We start from the raw sequence: 19,970 nt of genomic DNA, 5'->3' as shown, positions 1-19,970 counted from the left end.
AGTGCCCATATAGTCTAGGTCATTTATGTTGTTTTCCTAATATGTTTTATGCCTAATGTGATAATGCTGAGGTCATTATTGTACCAGTAGTTACTGGTTGTGTTTTATTTTTGCATCTACTTACCTGTTCTGATGCTTCTGACCAGGGTCCGATTGGCCTGGTCCTGTATATAATCCCCCTGTGAATATTGCCTAGTGCCAGGTGGCACAGTGTATATTATGTGATTATGTTTCTAATTTATTTATGACAATACAAAGGCTATTTTTCATATAACCTTGTGTGGAGTTCCTTTTGTGGTGTGCGTAGGGTGTTGCTGCTGTGTGTGTTTGTTGCACAAACACTTTACACAATGCCTCCGGGATAAGCCTGACTGCTTGTGGCAAGCTACCAAGGGGGTGAGCAGGGGTTTTCTTCGGTGTGTAACTCCCTTGCCCTGATTAGAGTGGTGGTTTCTGCCTGGCTTTGGCGCAAGCCTTAACCAACCAGAAATCCCATTGATAACATTTACCGTATATGATGCACTAACTTTAACCACCTCCCGTGTGCAAAGGAACTTTAAGCATGTACTTGTTTAAAGAAAGATGGACTAGATAAATGTTTTTCTACAGTGAATAAAGTGCTCACAAATCTCCACATGGATAAAGTCCTACAGGTAAGAAGTTGCAAGAACATGGCATGCAAGCAACTTTGGTGATTGAGCGGCTCTGATCCCACTAACCATAAGTTAGGATTGGTGAGCAAGGACATGGGTGGCTCTCATTTACACAATAGGGTGCTCATATGTAGGCTCTACAGGTGAGGCCTAATCTAGTTCCTTTCTAGGTTAAGAGGTGCTCACTTAAAGAACAAGCTATGAACCATACAGGTGAAAATAGGTAATTTTCCGGGTTTATGTGTTGTTCTTCTATAGGCAGAAGTGTATGGCAAAGCCTCCAGTTGTCATGTCATGAGTGCTGAGAATCTTCTCTCGTTTGAGGATCAGCAGCCAGAACCAGTTGTGTCTGAAGCATGCACATTCCAATCCACTGCATGAGTGTCCTCAAATACTTCATGAGAAGCGAACGATAAGATAGAAGTATTAGCAAGGACTATATCTACTAAGGACCCTTTCTTTTATTACAAAGACCTATCCATGCTCAGGGGCTTCCAGGCTTGTAGCAGAACAAATAAATATCCCTTGTCCTGCATCATTTATGCATACAACTAATGTGGACTGGAACGATTCCTTTGTGAACTGCCACTAAAAAACACGAGCCTACAAAGTAAATTTGTTGGTAAAACAAATGTAAAAACTAGCATTTGAAGAACGGCTGTAGACAGATGCACTGTGAAATTGTATTTAATATGGTCAGATAAGAATAGAGCATAAATGAGTGAACACGCTGATTTCACTCCCAGAAGGTCCCTTTCATTTTTGTTTTGCTCAATATCTGTGCCTCACGATGAGATCATGGCTCTCATTCCATCCGTCTCATCAAGAGAAGTTCTTGACCTCATGGTAACAGGTTTGATTACCAGTAATTCCCCTCAACCTTTCATCTTTCGGAGGTCAATAAAAGGAGTGCTGCTGAGCTGAGTATCCATAAAAATCAGTATTTCAGCACCCAGATGCAGAAGGATTAACTTGTACTTTACACATTTGTTTGTAATCTTAACAACTTTTCTCAAGGCCTTTTTTAAATACGAAAAACAGAGATCGCCTGCAAAAATGAGTGCCCATCTTACCTTATCAAATGACCTTGACGGATCCATTATTGTTTCTCTGAAACCCAAATTAACGTTCAAAATATAGCGATGGTGGGGGATCAGGAGCTGAAGGAAGACAGGTAGATACTAGGTATTAGATACACAGGTACAGAAGGGGTTTCAAACAGATCTTGTATTATCACTATCTCAGTACTGCTGTAGCATCTATGTGTACACTCTGATGCTATTTGTTTTCTAAGACGACTGGTAATTTTGAGTCTTTCATGTATCAATTGCCCTATTTTTAAGTGGCTGTTCACTAATATCAGCTCTTTGTTCACATATTTATGGTTTGGTTGGTACCTTAAAACAGGACATTTTCTTCAAGCCGGCATCTTCCTGCTCTTTGGTTTAGACCTACATAAGCCCTTGTTGTCATCCTTCTGCACATAGTTCTGCATCACGGAAGGTCCATCATTGAATTAAAAAAACAATATTGTATTGTCTTGTTGCAGGGATTCTACTCATACACAGAACTGTGCAACAGAGACCCAGGACCTCAGTGAATTGTGGTGGACCAAAAAATTCACCTCAGTACCTAGAACCCCTAACCGACTAGCATCAGTGCCTCATTGGGTCTTCATCCTACAGCAAGGGTACCAATGATTAGACAACCCAGAACATGCAACTTAGGTTAAGGTAATCAAGAACACTCTCTTGTTTGTTGTTCTCATACCAGTCCACAACAGGAGTAAAAACAGACATGGAAAAGGTTAAAATGTTTATTTTAACGATGTGCTCTAAGATGCAGTATTTTTGCTAACACAAGCAGACATATGATCATAAATAATATGATCAGCATTGTTACAATTCCATAAAACACAAAAGGGGAAATCATATTAGAATGAGAGTGGAAACAGGACTTATAGTGCCTAATATGCCACCCTCCATAGCTAAGAACTATGTTTTATAAAATATATATGGTCTCTTAGGCTTGATTAGGGGACCCCATACCTCCAATATCAGCAGAAGTGAATCACATCAGGATCTCTCTGGGAAATGGATTTTCTCTAAGTGCCGGAAATCATGCCTACAGTGCAATATTAAAGGCGCCAGAATCTTCGTTAGATGAAGCTGTCTGCATGTTATGTCTAAAACGTGATCTGATCAGCCCGAACTACAGCTACATTGTTATGATAACCCTGGAGGCTTTAGCACTCACTGTGCAGACTAGGATCACGATGTAAGTCTAGGGATGTTGAAAACAAGACATTCTCATGTGAAAGACATTCACAAAGCCTAACTTACAACAACAGTTATATACAGTGTTGTGTGCAAAAGCAGAAAAAGGATAAAATGGCATTTAAATGTCTAATAAGCTTATGCTAACATAGCCATGCGCGCACACAAGGCCCTGCCCTCACTACAGTCTTATTATCATGTTTTTGTTTTTTTGTAGCTGTTTTTTAATTAGTTTTTCCATTTCATTTTTAAGCTTACTACTGTCTTGATATCTCTGTTTTTTTTCTACCTCACTGATAATATTGTACAGGATTGATGGACCCATATCTATAGGGCAGATAGTGTTCGCCTACTGTTTGATGTATTGTATAAACAATACACTCATCAAATGTGTTGTTTTTACTGTAATGTGACATTATTGAGTATGTTTATTCAAAAAGAAAAAGTCACTTTTTTTAAGTCAGTTGGTATCGATAAAAATATTTTTTGAATGATATTTGCTGGACACTGAATTCTCTCTTAGCATGTGGTAATAATGTTTCCACACATTTAGATAGTTTATTTGTTGCCTAGGGGTTTTTCTCGAACAATTGCTGGTTGTCAGTACTCCAGGAATCTCAGTCATTCATGATGTCCATGACGTTTTGTGCCAAGCATTGTTTGGGCTGCAGGAACACCTTAATGGTATGCTCCATCTGTACAGAGAGCCAATTTACTAAGCTCGGAATTAACATTGTCTCTTTGCACCATCTGATTCATCTTTCTTACCTTGAACAGAGGATGAACCATCGGGAGGTTCCTCAATGTAGAAATGCAGAATACCTCTGCGATGAAGTGCGCGCGCAGTAAGTGGAAAAGAAGCGGGTGACAGCTTAAATCAGCGTTCCTCACCCACATCTTGGCAAGCAACCAGTCCCACTCATTATCACTCGGCAGGAAGATGGGATTCTCTGGACCCGGAGTCTGAGTTATCTGCAGAGGAAGATGCATAAAAGACTAGTTACTAGACTATAGTGGTTACTGAGCAAACAGCTGCTGTTAGAATGTAACTCAACAGCTCAGGATATTAGACTTAGGTGATGCTTGGATAATGTTTGCTGTAGCAGAAAGTCAAAACAAATTGCAAGGTTTATAATATTTCACATTCTATAATTCTCACAAATTTCACTAGAAGAAAGTGGCAGAGTTAACAAATAATCTGAGCCTAATGTGATACATGAATGCTAAACCCACTGCAATGTGAGATAAAGTCTCTGGAAAGCTGCTAGCTCTCACCAAAAGAACTGCTAAAAGTAGGCAACTATACATTCACATATGGAGGGAGCCTTGTGCTCCGAAGATGATATGCAAGCAACATTCAAATAAGCAAATCATGTAAAAGTCTTGTTATGATTGCATGGTAACCCTTTCATAAGGTGCTTTGGCAATGAGTAGATTTACTTACTCTTGCTAATTGAGGAGTAAGTGTGTTTACTCACAGAATAATCTTTATGAATCGAGAACAAAAGGAAAGACATTGTCCTCTTCATAGGAATGAACAGCCTGTTTACAAGAAAAAAATATCTTCTCAAGATGTACACAATGCTGATAAATGGAGCACAGATGAGATAAAGAGGCTGATGTGGGCTCTTGGCAAAAGAACAGACTGTATTTAATAGATATATAGAGCTTAGGAAAATGTATAGCATCAAACACATCGATAGTCATTTATCTGATATCTGCACTGCATGTATTCTGTAACAGGCATCTATATACATCATGCAAGTGCCTAGTGGAGTAGTTGATTATGAGCAAGGCTATTACATTTTGTTCCTGGAGCATTGTCCAATCACAATCAAAATCTGTTAAGAATTCAATCAGGTAATTGGTGCACTCTGGGGATCACATCCAGTGTCAAAGGGACATGGTAACATTTCTCGGACTCAACAATACAAACTTACTATGGGATGGCCTTGGAGACTGTAGAGATGGCCCAGTGTTGGCTGGGGAGGTAATGGATGGTGCAATATCCTTGGCAGCCTTGTAGTATGCAAATGACCACACAACACACAGAGCTCTGTAGTGCATGTCTGTATTCTTCAGACTACAACCATCAACTAACTGTACGCATTGTTTCATGACCATTAATAACCACAGACAGCCACGCTCAAACTATCATGCCATTCTTCTGCAGAGTCCATCAAGGACCAGAAGGGCCCCGGTGTACATATTTAAAATATATTAAACCCCCCCCTCTGTTAAATAAAAAGTACACATATTAAACATATACATAATAATTCCTCAATGAGACACCCAGGTGCTTGAACCAATCTTCCAGACCTCGTCATATGAGGTTGATGAAGTGGAGGAGCTGGACCTGCCTCGGGCACTGGGGACACAGAGGTAGGCTTAGGAGACAGGCTCTCCAGACTTTCCAGTGCACCCCTGACATATGAATGAACATCAAGATAGGTAGGTGCTAGAAGTGTGACTGATTTCTTCTGATGGACTTTTTTGGATGCTGAACGGTCACCATCCTCACTTTGCTGGTCACTACTCGCAGGGGTTCAGCATCAAAAGGAGCATAAGACTTGCAGTTCCCTTTTTGCTTGGCCAGGACCCAGTCTCCTTCATTGAAAACGTTGTCCCGAGCGCATTGGCATTTATCAGCATAGGTCTGTTTTCTGGACTTGTGCAAGAAATCTGTCTTACAGATCTCCTCAGCATCCGTCGACCTATGAGTGGTCTATTGCAGCAATTTGGTTCCCATGGCAAGTGCTTAATTTGAGCTGCTGGTTTCCGGTGCTCCACACCCACATTTAATTGTCAACACTGGCACTTATGACAATCTGCCCCATGATGGCGGTGTTTGTCACATTTAGAGATGAGCATAACAGATAGTGATTAATTCAGTATAAATAAAAAAAAATGACTGATACCTACCGTCAAAGCCATTCTCTTAGCTTTGGAGGCTCGATAGTGTTAGAATTGTTACATTTGTTTGAGTGTGACATTTGTAGTTGTGTTGTTACTGTAGTTGAGAGTGCTGGCAAGGGTAATGGGCAATGTAAACTGAAGTGGCCTCCTGAAGAGGGCTCTGGAGCTTATACCTTTTTAAATTTAGCACAGCTCATGGTTCTCCCAAACATCAAGGTGGCAGGGATTTCATCTGTAGTGGAATGGGGCATTGATCGGTAGGCATGAAGGTATTAACATAGAGCAGATTTGAGATAACTTCGTTCTAGCGCTGCACGCTGAACTACTCTCCTTAGGGTTCCCATGAAGCGTTCAACAACGTTGTTGGCCCGTGGCCAAAGAGGAGTATTCTACTGATGTTTGGCATTCATGTTAGGGAGAAACTTTTTGTACTCTTGGCTGTTGAACAGTGCGCCACTGTCAAGACTTAAGAATGGAGGCGACAAACCATGTTGGAAAAATGTGATTTAAGGTCCCAATGACTTTGTCGTGTGTGGTTGACAATAGGTCTTCCACCAGGAGAAATCGAGAGTACTCATCAATGACTACCATTAGATGATGCCCATTGTTCAGGCGTCCAAAGAAATCCATTGCAATCCGCTTCCACACCTGCTTCAGGAGATTAGACATAAGTAACGGATGCTGCATTGTTTTTGGGAGATAAGCAGTTGCATAAATGACAGTCTTTCAATTCTCTTTCAACTCTTTCGTAGGGCGAGGAAACCACACATGGTCTCAAAGGGCTCTCTTGTGCCGACAATGCTGTGATGAACCTCATGGGCTAGATCACTGACTTGTTGCTGCAGGCTACTCGGAATGCCAATACTAGAACCTCATAATTTTATGCCTTCTTATGTGACAGAGTTCCTTGCTCGCATTTACATACTTTTGGTATTCATAGTCATTCATAAGAGGTTGAGTGTGTTGCTACGAGGATTGATGGGCAATAATGTCTTTAACAACACATAGACGTCGATCTGTATTTGTAGCATCAATAGTTTGCTCCATTGAAAGAGCTGCACGCATGCTTGATTTGACTATATAGTTAACATAGGCCTCAGCTGCTTTACTGTGACACTGGCCTGGCACTCCTCAAAATTAGTCAGGTGAATTTTTATCTTTCCCTGGCCTATGCACAATAATCTAATCATATTCCTGCAATCACAACCCCCACCTCTCGATGCGAGGGACCAGCTGGGATTTTGGATTGCCAAAAATGGTAAGTAAAGCTTGGTGGGCAATGACATGGGTGAAGTACTTTTCATATAGAAACACATGGAAGTGTTCACAAGCCCACACCACAGCTAGACTTTCATTTTTAAGTTGGGAATAAGCACGTTCTATCTGCACATAAGCCATAATGTGTCTCAGAGCATTGTAGTGTCCACTGTGCTGGTCAAGGATTGCACCCAAACCCACTGGGCTGGCATCTACTACAATCTCTGTATGATGTTTTGGATCAAAATAGGCCATTTTAGTAGTGTCTCAATTGCAAGTTTGATTTTCTTAAAGCTTTGGCCGCACTAAGGTGACCACTTGAACACTGGGTTCTTTTTTATCAAGTATCTCAAAGGGGCACTGACTGTGAAAAAAATCACAAATATACCTGGAAAAGTAATTGGCCATGCCCAGGAAGGATTTCACCACTGTCACATCTTGTGGTGGAGTAGTGGACGACAAAGCTTGCACTTTAGCCAAAACTGGTGTTGTCCCCTTTTCAGAGAAAATATGTCCAAAGAATTATAGTTTTGTTTTGTGAACCTTACACTTATCTGCATTCTAAGTGAGACTGCATCAGCCAGCAAGCGGCATACTTGTGTCAAGGCTTTGTCATGTTCTTTTCGAATGGCCCAAATACCACTATATCATCACTATAATTAAAGGCTATATTGTGTGGCAAATTACATCCTGAAAAGGTTCTGCAGCTGACAACACCCCAAAACGTGTTCTTTTATATATCTGAACATGGGTCAAAAAGGTGGTAATGCACATGCAATATTCCTTTAGTTCGAGTTTATGACGCACTTTTTTCAGATCGAGGCGAGAAAAGGTTTTGGCACATTCAGCTGTGTAATCATATATTCAATGTGAGGACCAGTGTGTCAGTCTCTCCCAATTGCCTTGTTAGCTTGGCACATGTCCACCCAGATGTGAAAATCATCTCCACTGTCTTTTTTGGGGACTACCACTATGAATGAAACCCATGATATTGGGCCAGTAGTGAGTTCAATTATATCATGTTTTAACAGCATTTCTGGTTCCCTCTCAACTGCTTCCTGCAAGTGAAAAGCAATTTGACCATGTTGTTGAGCAACAGTGCGAATGTCCTCATTGATGTGAAGTTGTACTTTCATGGTCTTAAGCTTTCAGAGTCTATACAACAATGATGGGTACCAATTTGCTATGTCTGCAGGTGTATTTAGGTTATAGTTGATGGAAATCAGACCCATGTCTGCAGCATTACTGAGGCTCAGTGAACATGCACTTGACGAATTACCCTTTAAGAACATGAATCGGTGCTTGTGCCTTCGTCTTCTTGTGTAGCATGATTGCTACAGATGATCCTTGAATTTGCAATGGTGTGTAGGCAGCCCACGTGTTTATCTTTGTCTTAAAATGTGTGAGACTTCTGTGCTGGCATAATATTTATCAATGCACCACTATCAAAGATAAAAGGTATGGAACAACTATTCACCTCTAGTGCAATCTTGAGGCAATATGCAAAGAAACGTGGTGCTTCACGTGGCGATCTCACTTGGACTTGAACTCTTCTCTGTATGCAGCCAAACCCATATGCTCACATTGTTCACCATTATTGCACTGCCATCTTCTTCACTATTGGTCAACAATGATGTCGACAAACCTTTGGAGGATGAATTCGATGACGATCAACTTTGTTTGTTTACCACTTTCCTCGATTGGTGTCACCGCTTGGTATTGTGAGCATTGCTTAGGAATTTCCAGAACTTTCTGGCATCCATTTTCTCTTCTTGACATGACGCCGTAATTTTCTCTTTCCCTTTGCAAACCATTACAAAATGCTTTACTTTCCTGCAACCTTTGCATGTTTGTTCAATGGCGGGACATTTACCTTTGTACGCAAAGGAAAATCCCCATTGTAAACACAATTTCTTTTTCGTCAGAGACATTACTTCATGGCCTTTGGCCTTGTGTCCAGCTTACTTTTTCATGTTCAATACTTATTTACTCTCAGCTACTCCAGCTTCTGTATCAACAGCTTGATGATCTGCACACTCTTCTGCTCTCATAGCCATAAGCATTCTCTCCAGACTGAGTGTCCCATGCACCATACATCATCTGAACGAGTCGGAAAGTCAACCATCGATGACTCTGAGATAGATGGCTGAATTCATTGAACTTGCAATTTTGGGTGAGGGCCTCAAATCTTTCAGCAAATTCATCCATTATTTCTCCAGTTTGCTGTGTGGCTTAGTTGAAGATAAACCTTTCAAAGTCGACATTTGGCATTGAATTGAACTTAATCAGAGGGTAAGATATTTCTTCAACTTGTGGAATGTTCTTTATCACTTCTTTCACACTGTCACCTGCAAGGTTCTTTATGTATTTAATAGTTTTTTTGTAATTTGTTTCTTCCAACGCGTCAATGAAATCACCAAATGTTCAAATCCATCTGGCGCCAATATTCAGATTTTTGTTCATGACCGCCATTAGGTCAAATGACCTCTTTTTCATCTTTGTCGCGAGTCACGGTTTTGTTTCTTGCATAAGTTCACTACCATTCTCAACCTTCTGCATCCTACCTGGTTTTCACTGCCTCTAGCGTTTCTTGGCGCTTGATACTTCTGCTTTTGGCATGCTTTTGCAGGTGGCTATTGGGGTGTTCCGCGCTTCTCTGTTAGAGTGATGGCTCTGTGGAATGCTGTGGTACAGTATGTCTTTTTTCACCAGCAGGTTCTGTGCCGATTGTGACTGAATTTTCCATAGGGCCTTTTCCTTATTTAAAAATCTTGCACTGGCTAGAGTGGTGCTTTGACTCCACATATGCCAACTGTTGAATGCTTCACTTTGACTGAGGCGCACGTGGCATGCACAAGCAGTTTGTTGGACCTCAGACAACTCTCAGGGAGAGCACTCTCATCACTTCGGGTTGCAGGATCTCTAATTCATTGCCATTTGCCGCATTCTCCACAGTCTGGTAGCAGGCAAATGGCCATGTCACACATGGAGCTCTGTAATGCATGTCTTTATTCTTCGCAGTGAAACTGTTAACTAACTGTACTGTACTGTACTAACTGTATTGTGTCATGAACTTTATTAACCATACCCAGAGACACCCAAACAATCATGTCATTCTTCTACAGAGTCCACCAGGGACTAGTAGGGTCCCGCTATACATATTTACAAGACACCACAGATGGTTCTGTACACTTCCAGGTCAGAAAGAGTTGTAAAGTTAAGATTTAAGCACCAGTCACAGCATTATACTTTGCCTTCCAACAGTGGTTGATGGGTTCTCTATTGCAGTTGTATAGTTTGCATTGTTTGTGCTCCCTGCATCTCATTTGTTTTGCAACCCTGAGGTTTCCTCAAGTGGTTATGGAAGCTCAGGTTAACCATTCCTTCCACAGATACTTATCTTTGCTTGCATTGTTTCCTGAATTCCTTCTCCAGCTTCAAATACTCCAAATCACCCCGGCTCCAGACATCTCTTTCATTGGAAGCAGACCTTCGTTTTATGGTTTCAGGCTGTATCTTGGTTGCTTGGGTCTAGTCACAGCCTCTCGCTTCTATATCTTGGTAAACCTTTATAGTGAAACTCTTATTATAATATATCCTGTTGTGCACATGTTTATTTAGATTAATGGGAAACGTTCCTTTGGAATTATGAGGATACCATTCAGTTTATTACGGACTGAGGGTCCATGGTGCACGCCTTCCACCAACCCACGCTCCCCAGGTCAGTAGGCCTAGAGGCATAATGAGTTTGTTTTCTCTCCATCTCACTTTCACTTTTTCCCATGTGTAGTCATTTTCCAATCTGGAGTTCATTACAGATTGTATTTGACTGAAAGAGAAAGAGGTGGGGTAAGCATTGGAGTCGCTGGCTTGAATTCAGTAAAAAGTCTGATAAAATCAGAGGTATAGACTAGCTGCATAGTAGCAAGAACCTTCCATTGTCATAATGGCAAGCCTTTGAGACTGTAAAGGTATGGGTTTGTTCTAGCGAATGTGAAGATTAGTTGTCTATATACTTCAAGTTACAGTTGAAGAAAATATTATTTCAGAATAACCTAATGAAGGACACTGATCACTTACATTATTTCACATTCTGAACAATCATCTAATGTCCTTAAATCTCAATCAAAATTATTGCCAAGCTGTATGGTTCATCAAAGGCAACACCTTACCTGGATTGCTAGGGGTATCATCTCATCCTGAGGTGTGAGGTAGAAAAGACACAAAGGAGCAGCCATGTACTGCTCTGAGCTGTTCCATACATTTTTAGGAAGGCCTTCCACTATCTTATAATCCACAATGAAGATCTTTCCGTTCTGTAAATAGAGGAGATAGTACAGAGGAGCTTGTTATAATTAGGAGAGGCTATACCATGAAAAACCTACCTATGATTGCAAGACTGCATGGATATAGAGGTACAGAACATATTGCAACCCTGAAATTTCATCCCACCCATGAAACCATTTTTTGTACTCGTAACTAAGTATGACTTTCTGATAAAAGAAAATAATACATTCTGAAACTTTTAGTAGTAGCTGTACTTAAGAAGTATACGGTTCCATACTCCTGTAATTTTTTTATAATTGGGCACTGTACACAAACCAAACTAGTAGATATGATTCATACACTTTCTGAATTTTAAGCAAAATAACCCCCTAAAATAGCCTGATTAAAAAGAAGACTGTAAAAGAATGTGCACATAAACAGGAAGTTTCTCCATTTGCATCACTGGTATTATAATTCGCAGATTTATAGGTGCCAGTGAGTGTTGAGAAAAATAATCTGTTCTGATTCTTCAGTCAGGTGGTGCACCCTAGGACTTGCAGCAAGGCATCTTCTCTGCTTTGCGCTAGCAATTAAGAGTTGCAGCCACTTGGAGCGGTGCTCTGTGATTTATATGAAGAATCCAAAGGTAAAGCATTGAGTGGAGTGTAGAGTCCTGCATCACAGGAAAGTAATCAAGGTTGGGGTTCTTCATGTGCATAGTTAACACAATGTATTTGAAGAAAAGAGGGTGGACACATCTTATAAATGACCCTTTGCAATATAATGGTCTGTCCAAAGAATATTGCCTGAGGTTTCCAATTCAAGATGAAGTTGAGTATTTTCCTGTGATGTCATTTCCTTTTTTTTTTTTTATTAGTTTAGTATGGTGTACAGCTACCCAACAAGGGTTTCCGGCGCCAAGTGTTCCTCTTTCCTCTTCAAATCCCTTACTTTTTGTAACATTTATGATCCTTTGAAGCCAGATTTCCTTTTGGATTATTTTCAGGAAGTATTTGCTCAGCTCTTTTCTCTTGCTTGATGCCTGGGAGAGTGTTGTACCTTGTTTATCTGTATGTGCATAAATCTTCATCTTCATTCAAGAGCTACAGTATTGCCAAAGAGATTTGTTGCCCTTTTTTGGCATTTTCCCTCTAACTGGTGCCCTTTTAAGAAGACACTTGACACTGTGTATTATGGATACTGGGAGGAGCCATATTTACCTCAGGCAAGCAAGAAGAAAACTTGTCAGACCTTCACAGTCTCCAGTCTTTGACACCTTGCCCAACAAGACTGTGTGTAAACCACCCAATCTGTGGTGGCTATTTCAATGCTTAGGCCCAGATTATCAAAAGTGTCACTCAATGGAGCACAGTAACCAAACTTGCTGCGCTGCGCTGTGATGTGTGACAATAAAGTAGAAATGTACCATATCTAAAGGGATAAGGTACTATCCTGCATTTTTCTTAGTGCTGGCAAACAATCAGACAGCAAAGCACCTAGCACACAACTCTGCACTATAGTTCAAAGGTGTCTGCATGAGTCTTGCACAGGATGTTTACTGTAAGGCTATACTTCCAGTACAAAATTATATGCTTAGACTAACTTTAAAATATTTCCCACTTCTGAAGTGTGCTGTAGACATGCAAAGTGGGAAAGTTAGGCAAAATAAAAGCACTTCTCCTTAATAATGCCTGCTTCAAAGGTAAGATGGTGCCTGCTTGTCGGCAGCTCAATTAACGCTCTCTGACTTTCCCTCCCCGTCAGCAATCCACCCTCCCTGCAGGCCCTGCAGCCCAGGAAGGACAAGATGTACCTTGGTATTCAGCAAGACATGTTGTGGTTTTTCTCAGCGGGCTCCCAACTTGCGGTATGACGGCTCCTCGACTTTGGTTGGCGCCCCCCAATGCTTCCGTATTCCCAGCAAACAGCATGAAGCTACCGCCGGGCTGGGGGCGGAGTTGACCTGTCTGGGTCTCCGGCTCAAATGCCCCCAAAATCCATGCAAGGGAAGCCTCGCACACCAATGAATGTGGCCAGCATCGCCGAGGGCAATCTATCACAACAACGGAGTGGGAATAATGGCACAACTAACAGCACAGGAGAAATGAAAGAGAAAAACCGAGAAGGCTTGCAAAATGAAGATTTCGGTAAGTAAAATATGCCCTCTGTGTTTTACCTGGGAGGGGGAAAAACAACATAACCCACAGCAAGTTGCAGGGGGGTCAGTAGGAGGCATATGTAAAATGGTAAACTATTCCATAAATCAATCCAAGGGTCAGACTAGTAAAAATGGAGAAACCCTTTTAAATGCTGTGGCCAACAGAGGTGAAATCTGTGGCTCTGCGACCCCTGCCTCAGAGATAATTGTGCAAAAAAAGAAATATACAGGACCTAATAACACTGCTGGAAGTAGCACTTTGACTAAAAGGGTGCAGATATATTCCTTTTTGAACACCCATGAACCAGGAGAAGAGACGAGGGGAAACAATGACATTAGCACACAAAGCATGACCAAGAAAATTGATTCCGGTGATTATTCGTTTTCTCCCTCGGAACCCTCAGATTCATCTGGGGATAAAATTGAGTCAAGTCTTAGGTCCAGCTTTAGGGTAGTGGTCATAGTGAGTCAAGTGGCTTACAGGCTGAAGATCAAGATCAAGGGACAGATAAATCGGAAACCGGCCCTTGGACAGTACGCAAGAGTTTTGGACATGTTGGCTGTTACTCATGATGCGGGGAATGATGTCCTGGTATGAGCACTTTCCATTTTCAGCTGGGCTAAGGTCAGACGAGGGGGGTGTGATTAAATAACCTACTGAAGGCATAGTGGAGAAACCCGAAGATATCTCGCTGGCCATGATATATGAAACCATCATGGCTCACAGAGAAGAAATCGGTTTGGAAAATCGAAGGACCCAAGGTGCATGCCACAAGCTACAAAACTCGATCTGATGCATTGCGAAATCCTGCTCTGAATTTGCGGAAAGGTTTAATGAGGCAGACGCTCGAATTTTAATTTGAATGATGAGCTGGCAGCTCAAAAGATGGTGACAGAGTCAATATGGGCATCTAAAGAGGACACACAGTGGAAGCTAACAGATCTTGAAAACCGCATTTGGCGTAATAATTTGAGAATCTTGGGTATAGCTAAAGGCATGGAGGGCCAAGATACACAAAAGTTTGTCATCAACCTTCTTTCTGAGACTTTCCCTAAGGTCCACAGTGGGATTAGAAGCAAGAGATACAAGGAGAGCACAGATTTCCGTTCACAGAACGTGTAAAACCAGGAAAAAATACTTCCAGACGCAGAAGGATTTTGATATTTGTCAATAACTTCCTAGCTCGCTAAGCTGTGTACAAACTTGCATGCCCCGATAGAAAGAGGATGGGGAAGGGGTCAGAATTTTTTGTGAGACCAGACTTTTGTCACAAAACGGTGGAAAAACAATGGCAATCAAGATAGCTTATCTCCTCATTTCAGGGTAAGCTTTCTGCTCAACCCTGCTACGTTGAAGGTCATACATAATTAACATACTTGTTTCTTTACTTTGGAAGGACAAGCTAAAGAGTATTTACCATCTATTCAATAGTATTTAAATGGAAGGCATACTTTCTATCTTTTCTATCTCTATCAGGTTTTGCGGCTTATCTTTGTAGTCTTATCTTTTTTTCTTCTCAATGATTTTTTAGGAATAAAGGGTTCTGGTATACTACGCTGGTAGATATTTGAAGACATTTTTGTGAGGGGGTCCACTGGGTAGTATTGGTTATTAATCACTGGGACCATTGGTCCTAATTCCTCATTGCAGGTTGGGTAGGGGGGTGGGTGCGAGGCTGCTTGGCAACCCAGCGCAGATGGGGTGGGGTTGGAGAGGGATTGGATGGAGGGCTGAGGGAGCATGGTGGCAGGAGGAGGGGGGTTAGGCAGAAGAGAAAATGCAATCCATAACAAGTGGACGATAGAGGCTCACAGATGTACAAAAATATGTGGCAGATTTAGTAATTGGAGGGATTTGGCAGTATATAATGGGGGATAAGAAGTTACTATCTGGATTTCACCTATGTTCCTTTAATGTATGTGGGTTAAATAAGAGTGGGAAACAGCAACGGGAGGCAGCTGAATTACACATGATCCAGCCTAAACTGTAGGGTTTACAGAAAACACATATTTTGTGGTGTAAATGGAAGATTCGAAATGAAGTAGGCTATTTATTATTGGCCTGCACACAACAGTCTACCACGAATTGGGTGGTAGCCATTTTGGCTAAATGTGAGATCCAGGGCATGGGTAGAACACTCGTAGACAAACAAGGTTGGTGGGTGGTTATTGATTGTTTAAGGGGGACCTTTACCCTGTGCTCAGTTTAAGGGTCCAATTTGGATGAAGCAGCAGTATTGGAGGGACTCAATATGGTACTATCATCATGGCCTACCCCATTGATTTTGTGTGGCGACTTTAATATCCACCTGGTATGCCAGGATCTACAGACAGGCTGGAAGTACTATAAGGGAAGGAAACCTAAAGTCTTTAGGGCACTATATAACGTGTTAGGGGACCATGGGTTGATCGATACATGCTCCACATTACAGAGCCCAGACCCTCATTTTACCTTTTATTCTCACGCACATATTAAACTAGTGTGGCTAGACTATTTTTTTATTCCATCAGCATTACTTTCAGGGACTAAAATACAGTTTTATCCAAGGATTACGCGGACCATAGTCCACTGGTGGTAGACATCATTATTAATAACACATTCTGGGATCTTTCTCGTTTGATCGGACACTATTAAAGGACACAACATTCACTAGTCATATGAATAATTGGATTTGGGAAGTCTTAGAAATTAATCACAATTCAATCTCATATGCTTATGTATAGAATGCTTTAAAGGCTGGGTTCAGGGGAGAGTTCCTTAGCTTTGGGCTTAACAAACAAAACAAATGACGATGGAGATTCAGGATTTATATGGGAAACTCAGATTAGCGGAAGAAAATCTTATGCAGGGAATACATGCCAGTAAGTATGTCACACTACTGCAAACTGAGGTCACCAGTAGTAAAGGTAAAATTATTCTACATTGGAGCAAGGAGATAGCTATTAAATACAAGCTGTTTAAGGAGGAGAGCTATGAGTTTGGGAAGGCCCCTGGTCAATGTCTTGCACAAAGGCTTCGCTCTAAGGAGGCAGCACAGAGAATTAGGAGTATGAAAGACACACAGTGCAAGATAGTTGATACCCCTCTTGAAATCTTGAAAGTCTTTCATATGTTTTTTGAGGTTCTTTATACAGAAGACAATTATTGGGAGCTGGCAGTTGAGGCTCTTTTACATGGTATGAATTGTGAACAACTGGGCAGGAGGAAGTACCTATTCTGGATACTCCTATTACCATGGAGGACCTTGAGGAGGCAATAAATAACTTATCCAGTGGTAAGGCGGTTGGCCCAAATAAGCTACCCCTGGAGGTTTATAGAACCTTTTTCCAGGAATTAAAAACTGATATGTTGACTACCCTGCAGCATGCGCAATGAGGGGTGGTGCCACCATCCTGGGAAGAGGCAAATATTATTGTGTTTAAGAAAAAGGATAAATGGGTAGATCTCCCGGGGTCATATCGACCTATTTCTCCGGTGAATTGCGAGAGGAAGATTTATGGCAAAATTCTAGCTTCCCATTTGGCTAGGGTTATTACCCCACTGGTATCAATACGGCAGCATGGGTTAATACCTACCAGGGGGACAGTCTCCCACATCAATACGGTGGTGAACCTGTTTGATGCAGCTAATGTGCAAGGTACTAGCTTGGGCTTGGTACTATTAGACACTGAAAAAGCGTTTGACTGTGTCTCCTGGGATTTCTTAAGGGGGATTTTACTGTATTGGGGTTTGGTCTTGGCTTTATTAAAACAATCCAAATTATGTATAAGACCCCTAAGGCTTGAATCTGCATCAATGGCCTAGAGTCTTAACCAGTGCACATATCGAGAGGTGCAAGGCTGTCCATGCTCTCCATTATTATTTGCGTTATATATAAATCTGTTTTTAACTATGTTGGAGGGGAGCACGAGAATCAAAGCCGTGGACTGCAGACAGGATCAGATCCGAGTGCGAGCTTATGCAGATGACATAGCGGTTATAACATCCGATCTCGTGGTAGCTATACTCAAGATAAAAAATTACAAACATAGGTTTGGATTTGTGTCCGGCCATAAACTCAATACATCGAAAACAGAGATAATTTGCACAAACCAGGCCTGCAGTCAGGACCTCAGAGTGACCAATGAAGTGACATATCTGGACATTTAAGATTAGGACATGTTTAAAGGAACTAGCGAAGTCAACTGGGGTGTTATTCTCACTAGTGTTAACCAACTGTTAGAGAAAGTTGAATGCCTTCATCTTTCACTGGTGGGGAGGTGTAATATCTTAAAAATGATGATTTTACCCAAAGTTCTTTACTATTTTAGATGTGTATTGCTAGAGATCACTCGGAGGCACCTACAACAGCTACAATCACATTGTATCAGATATTTATGGGCCCAAGGGAAACCGCGTAGAGCAACACGCTTCATGATATTTCCCCAGGAGAAGGGGGGCTGGGCTGTTCCGGATTTTACACTTTATTATTACACTTATATTTTACAAAATATAAGGATAATGTTGACAGGTGAGGAGGTGAGTAACCTTGCAGAGTCTCCATCTATATATCAGATGTTGCTGGGAACGGAGATCAAGAACTGTTTATGTATGATGTTGGAGTTCAGCTACTACAAAAAGACCCTTTTCAAGGTGATAACAACTGCTTATAAGATGTGGGAGGTGCTACGGAGAAGGTTGCAGATTGAGGGATTTGTCACTATACACCCACTCTACTACCTGTTAGGATAGTAGATAGGTGGAAACGTAAAGGGATTTTATATATAGGCAATCTGTATAAGGATGGGGATCTTCTCCTTTATGCAATATTGGCTGATAAATAGATGCTCCCTAAAACAAAATATATTTTTTTTCCAGATTCAGGACTTTTTAAGTAAAAAACACAGGATTAGAGAGCCGTACCAGCTAGTTGAGACTATTAGATGCAAAAATCAGATTGTGGAGGTTATATAATTGTCTGTTAGACATGCGGAAGGATGACGTAGAGGCTCAAAACTTGAAATGGGGAAACTGATTGGGGTGTCAGGGTGTATATGTGGAACAATCGATTGACATGGCTGGGAGGATTTTAGTTTCTGCTAATCTAAAGGCACAGCACTTTAAAACCCTGTTCAATATGTTCCATACCCCTGTAAAATTCTGTAGTGGGGAGGAGCTAATGATGGGAAATGTTTCCGTTGTGGTGCAGGCTCTGCGGATGTTGTACATATCTTTTTCATGTGTAGGCAACTAACTCAGTTATATATGTATATTTATATATTTATATATATTCACTGAAAAAAACGTAGGTTTTACACACGTTATAGTTAGGAAGTAGCATTTACAAAACCTTTGAAATTCACTGAAAAAAACGTAGTTAGCTGGCCATTTCACTCATATAAAACCATTGAAATTCCCCCGTTATAGTTAGTTCAGCTAACTATAACTCGCGCGCCCGCAATGCACTGCTAATGACGTCACATATTACATCACTCATGACATGGTCAGTAACATCGCTCATGACATCACTGATGACATCTCAAATGACATCACTGATGACATCACTGATGAAATCATCCAGTGAATGGGTGTTTTTCTGAAAATTAAATATGTTTTATATATGTATATCTGAAGGTTGATGGAAGAAGAAATGGGTATATAAGTGTATAAATGGCTGCTTTTTTGGTGAAAAATAGATTGTATAACTGACTGATTAAGTGTATCTTAATGAATACATGGGTTAGTGAGTAATGTTTAAATGTATACATTTCAGTATCAGTCTCTCACTTTCTGTATAAGTGGCTGCATGTGTTGGTGAGTAGCTATATGAGTGATACATGAGTGTTTATATAGGTTATTGTTTGTTTGATTATCAGTAGGAGTGTCTGAGTGTTTGAGTGTCTGTATGCTTCGTTGGGAGGTCTTACGTAGTGCATAGATGCATGAATGAGTGACTTACTGCTTGTATGTGCTATATAGGTCATTATTATTTTTTTTTCTGTATGGGTGTATGAGTGTATATATGGGTGTGTTAGTGAATGAATGACTGTTTTAATAGTGTATTTATGAGTAAGTACATATGTTTTAAAGTAGTACATATGAGTTATGTGTGAGTAACTCTATGGATGAGTGTCGGTGTGTAACAGGATGATCAGGATGTATCAGTGTATGAGTACATATGAAGAGTGAGTGACTGAGTATGAGTGACTGTATAGGTCTGTTGATGAATGAGTGGATGTGTGTATAGATCTTGGAATTACTAAATAGGTGTGTTGTAAGTGGCATTGGTATGTCTATTGTATTGAAAATGTTATTTCCTATTTTTGAATGTGTGTAATAAAGGTTATATTAGGGTGAGAGAAGGTCTGCCACTCTTCCACAAGGATGATGTCATCAGTGATGTCATCAGTGATGTCATTTGAGATGTCATCAGTGATGTCATGAGTGATGTCACTGGCCATGTC

The 19,970-nt window shown here is 40.9% G+C and overlaps 1 protein-coding gene across 2 annotated transcripts in view; it reads right to left on the bottom strand.

Moving 5' to 3' along the window:
* The window catches only part of LOC144797739 (hydroperoxide isomerase ALOXE3-like), a 408,992-nt gene that overhangs the window by 154,910 nt on the left and 234,112 nt on the right, over nt 1–19,970 (bottom strand). For both annotated transcript variants that reach the window (XM_078668481.1, XM_078668482.1), the window contains exons 7-9: nt 11,275–11,418; nt 3,698–3,901; nt 1,727–1,813 (exon numbers count right to left, since the gene is read on the bottom strand). In XM_078668481.1, coding sequence (XP_078524607.1) covers nt 1,727–1,813; nt 3,698–3,901; nt 11,275–11,418 — 435 coding nt within the window. The remainder of the gene's footprint in view (nt 1–1,726; nt 1,814–3,697; nt 3,902–11,274; nt 11,419–19,970) is intronic.

The sequence above is a fragment of the Lissotriton helveticus genome, chromosome 12, assembly GCF_964261635.1.
Source record: "Lissotriton helveticus chromosome 12, aLisHel1.1, whole genome shotgun sequence".
In the NCBI taxonomy this organism is placed as follows: Eukaryota; Metazoa; Chordata; class Amphibia; order Caudata; family Salamandridae; genus Lissotriton; species Lissotriton helveticus.
Note: the sequence above shows the minus strand (reverse complement) of the source record. Positions and strands in the feature narration are given on the sequence as shown.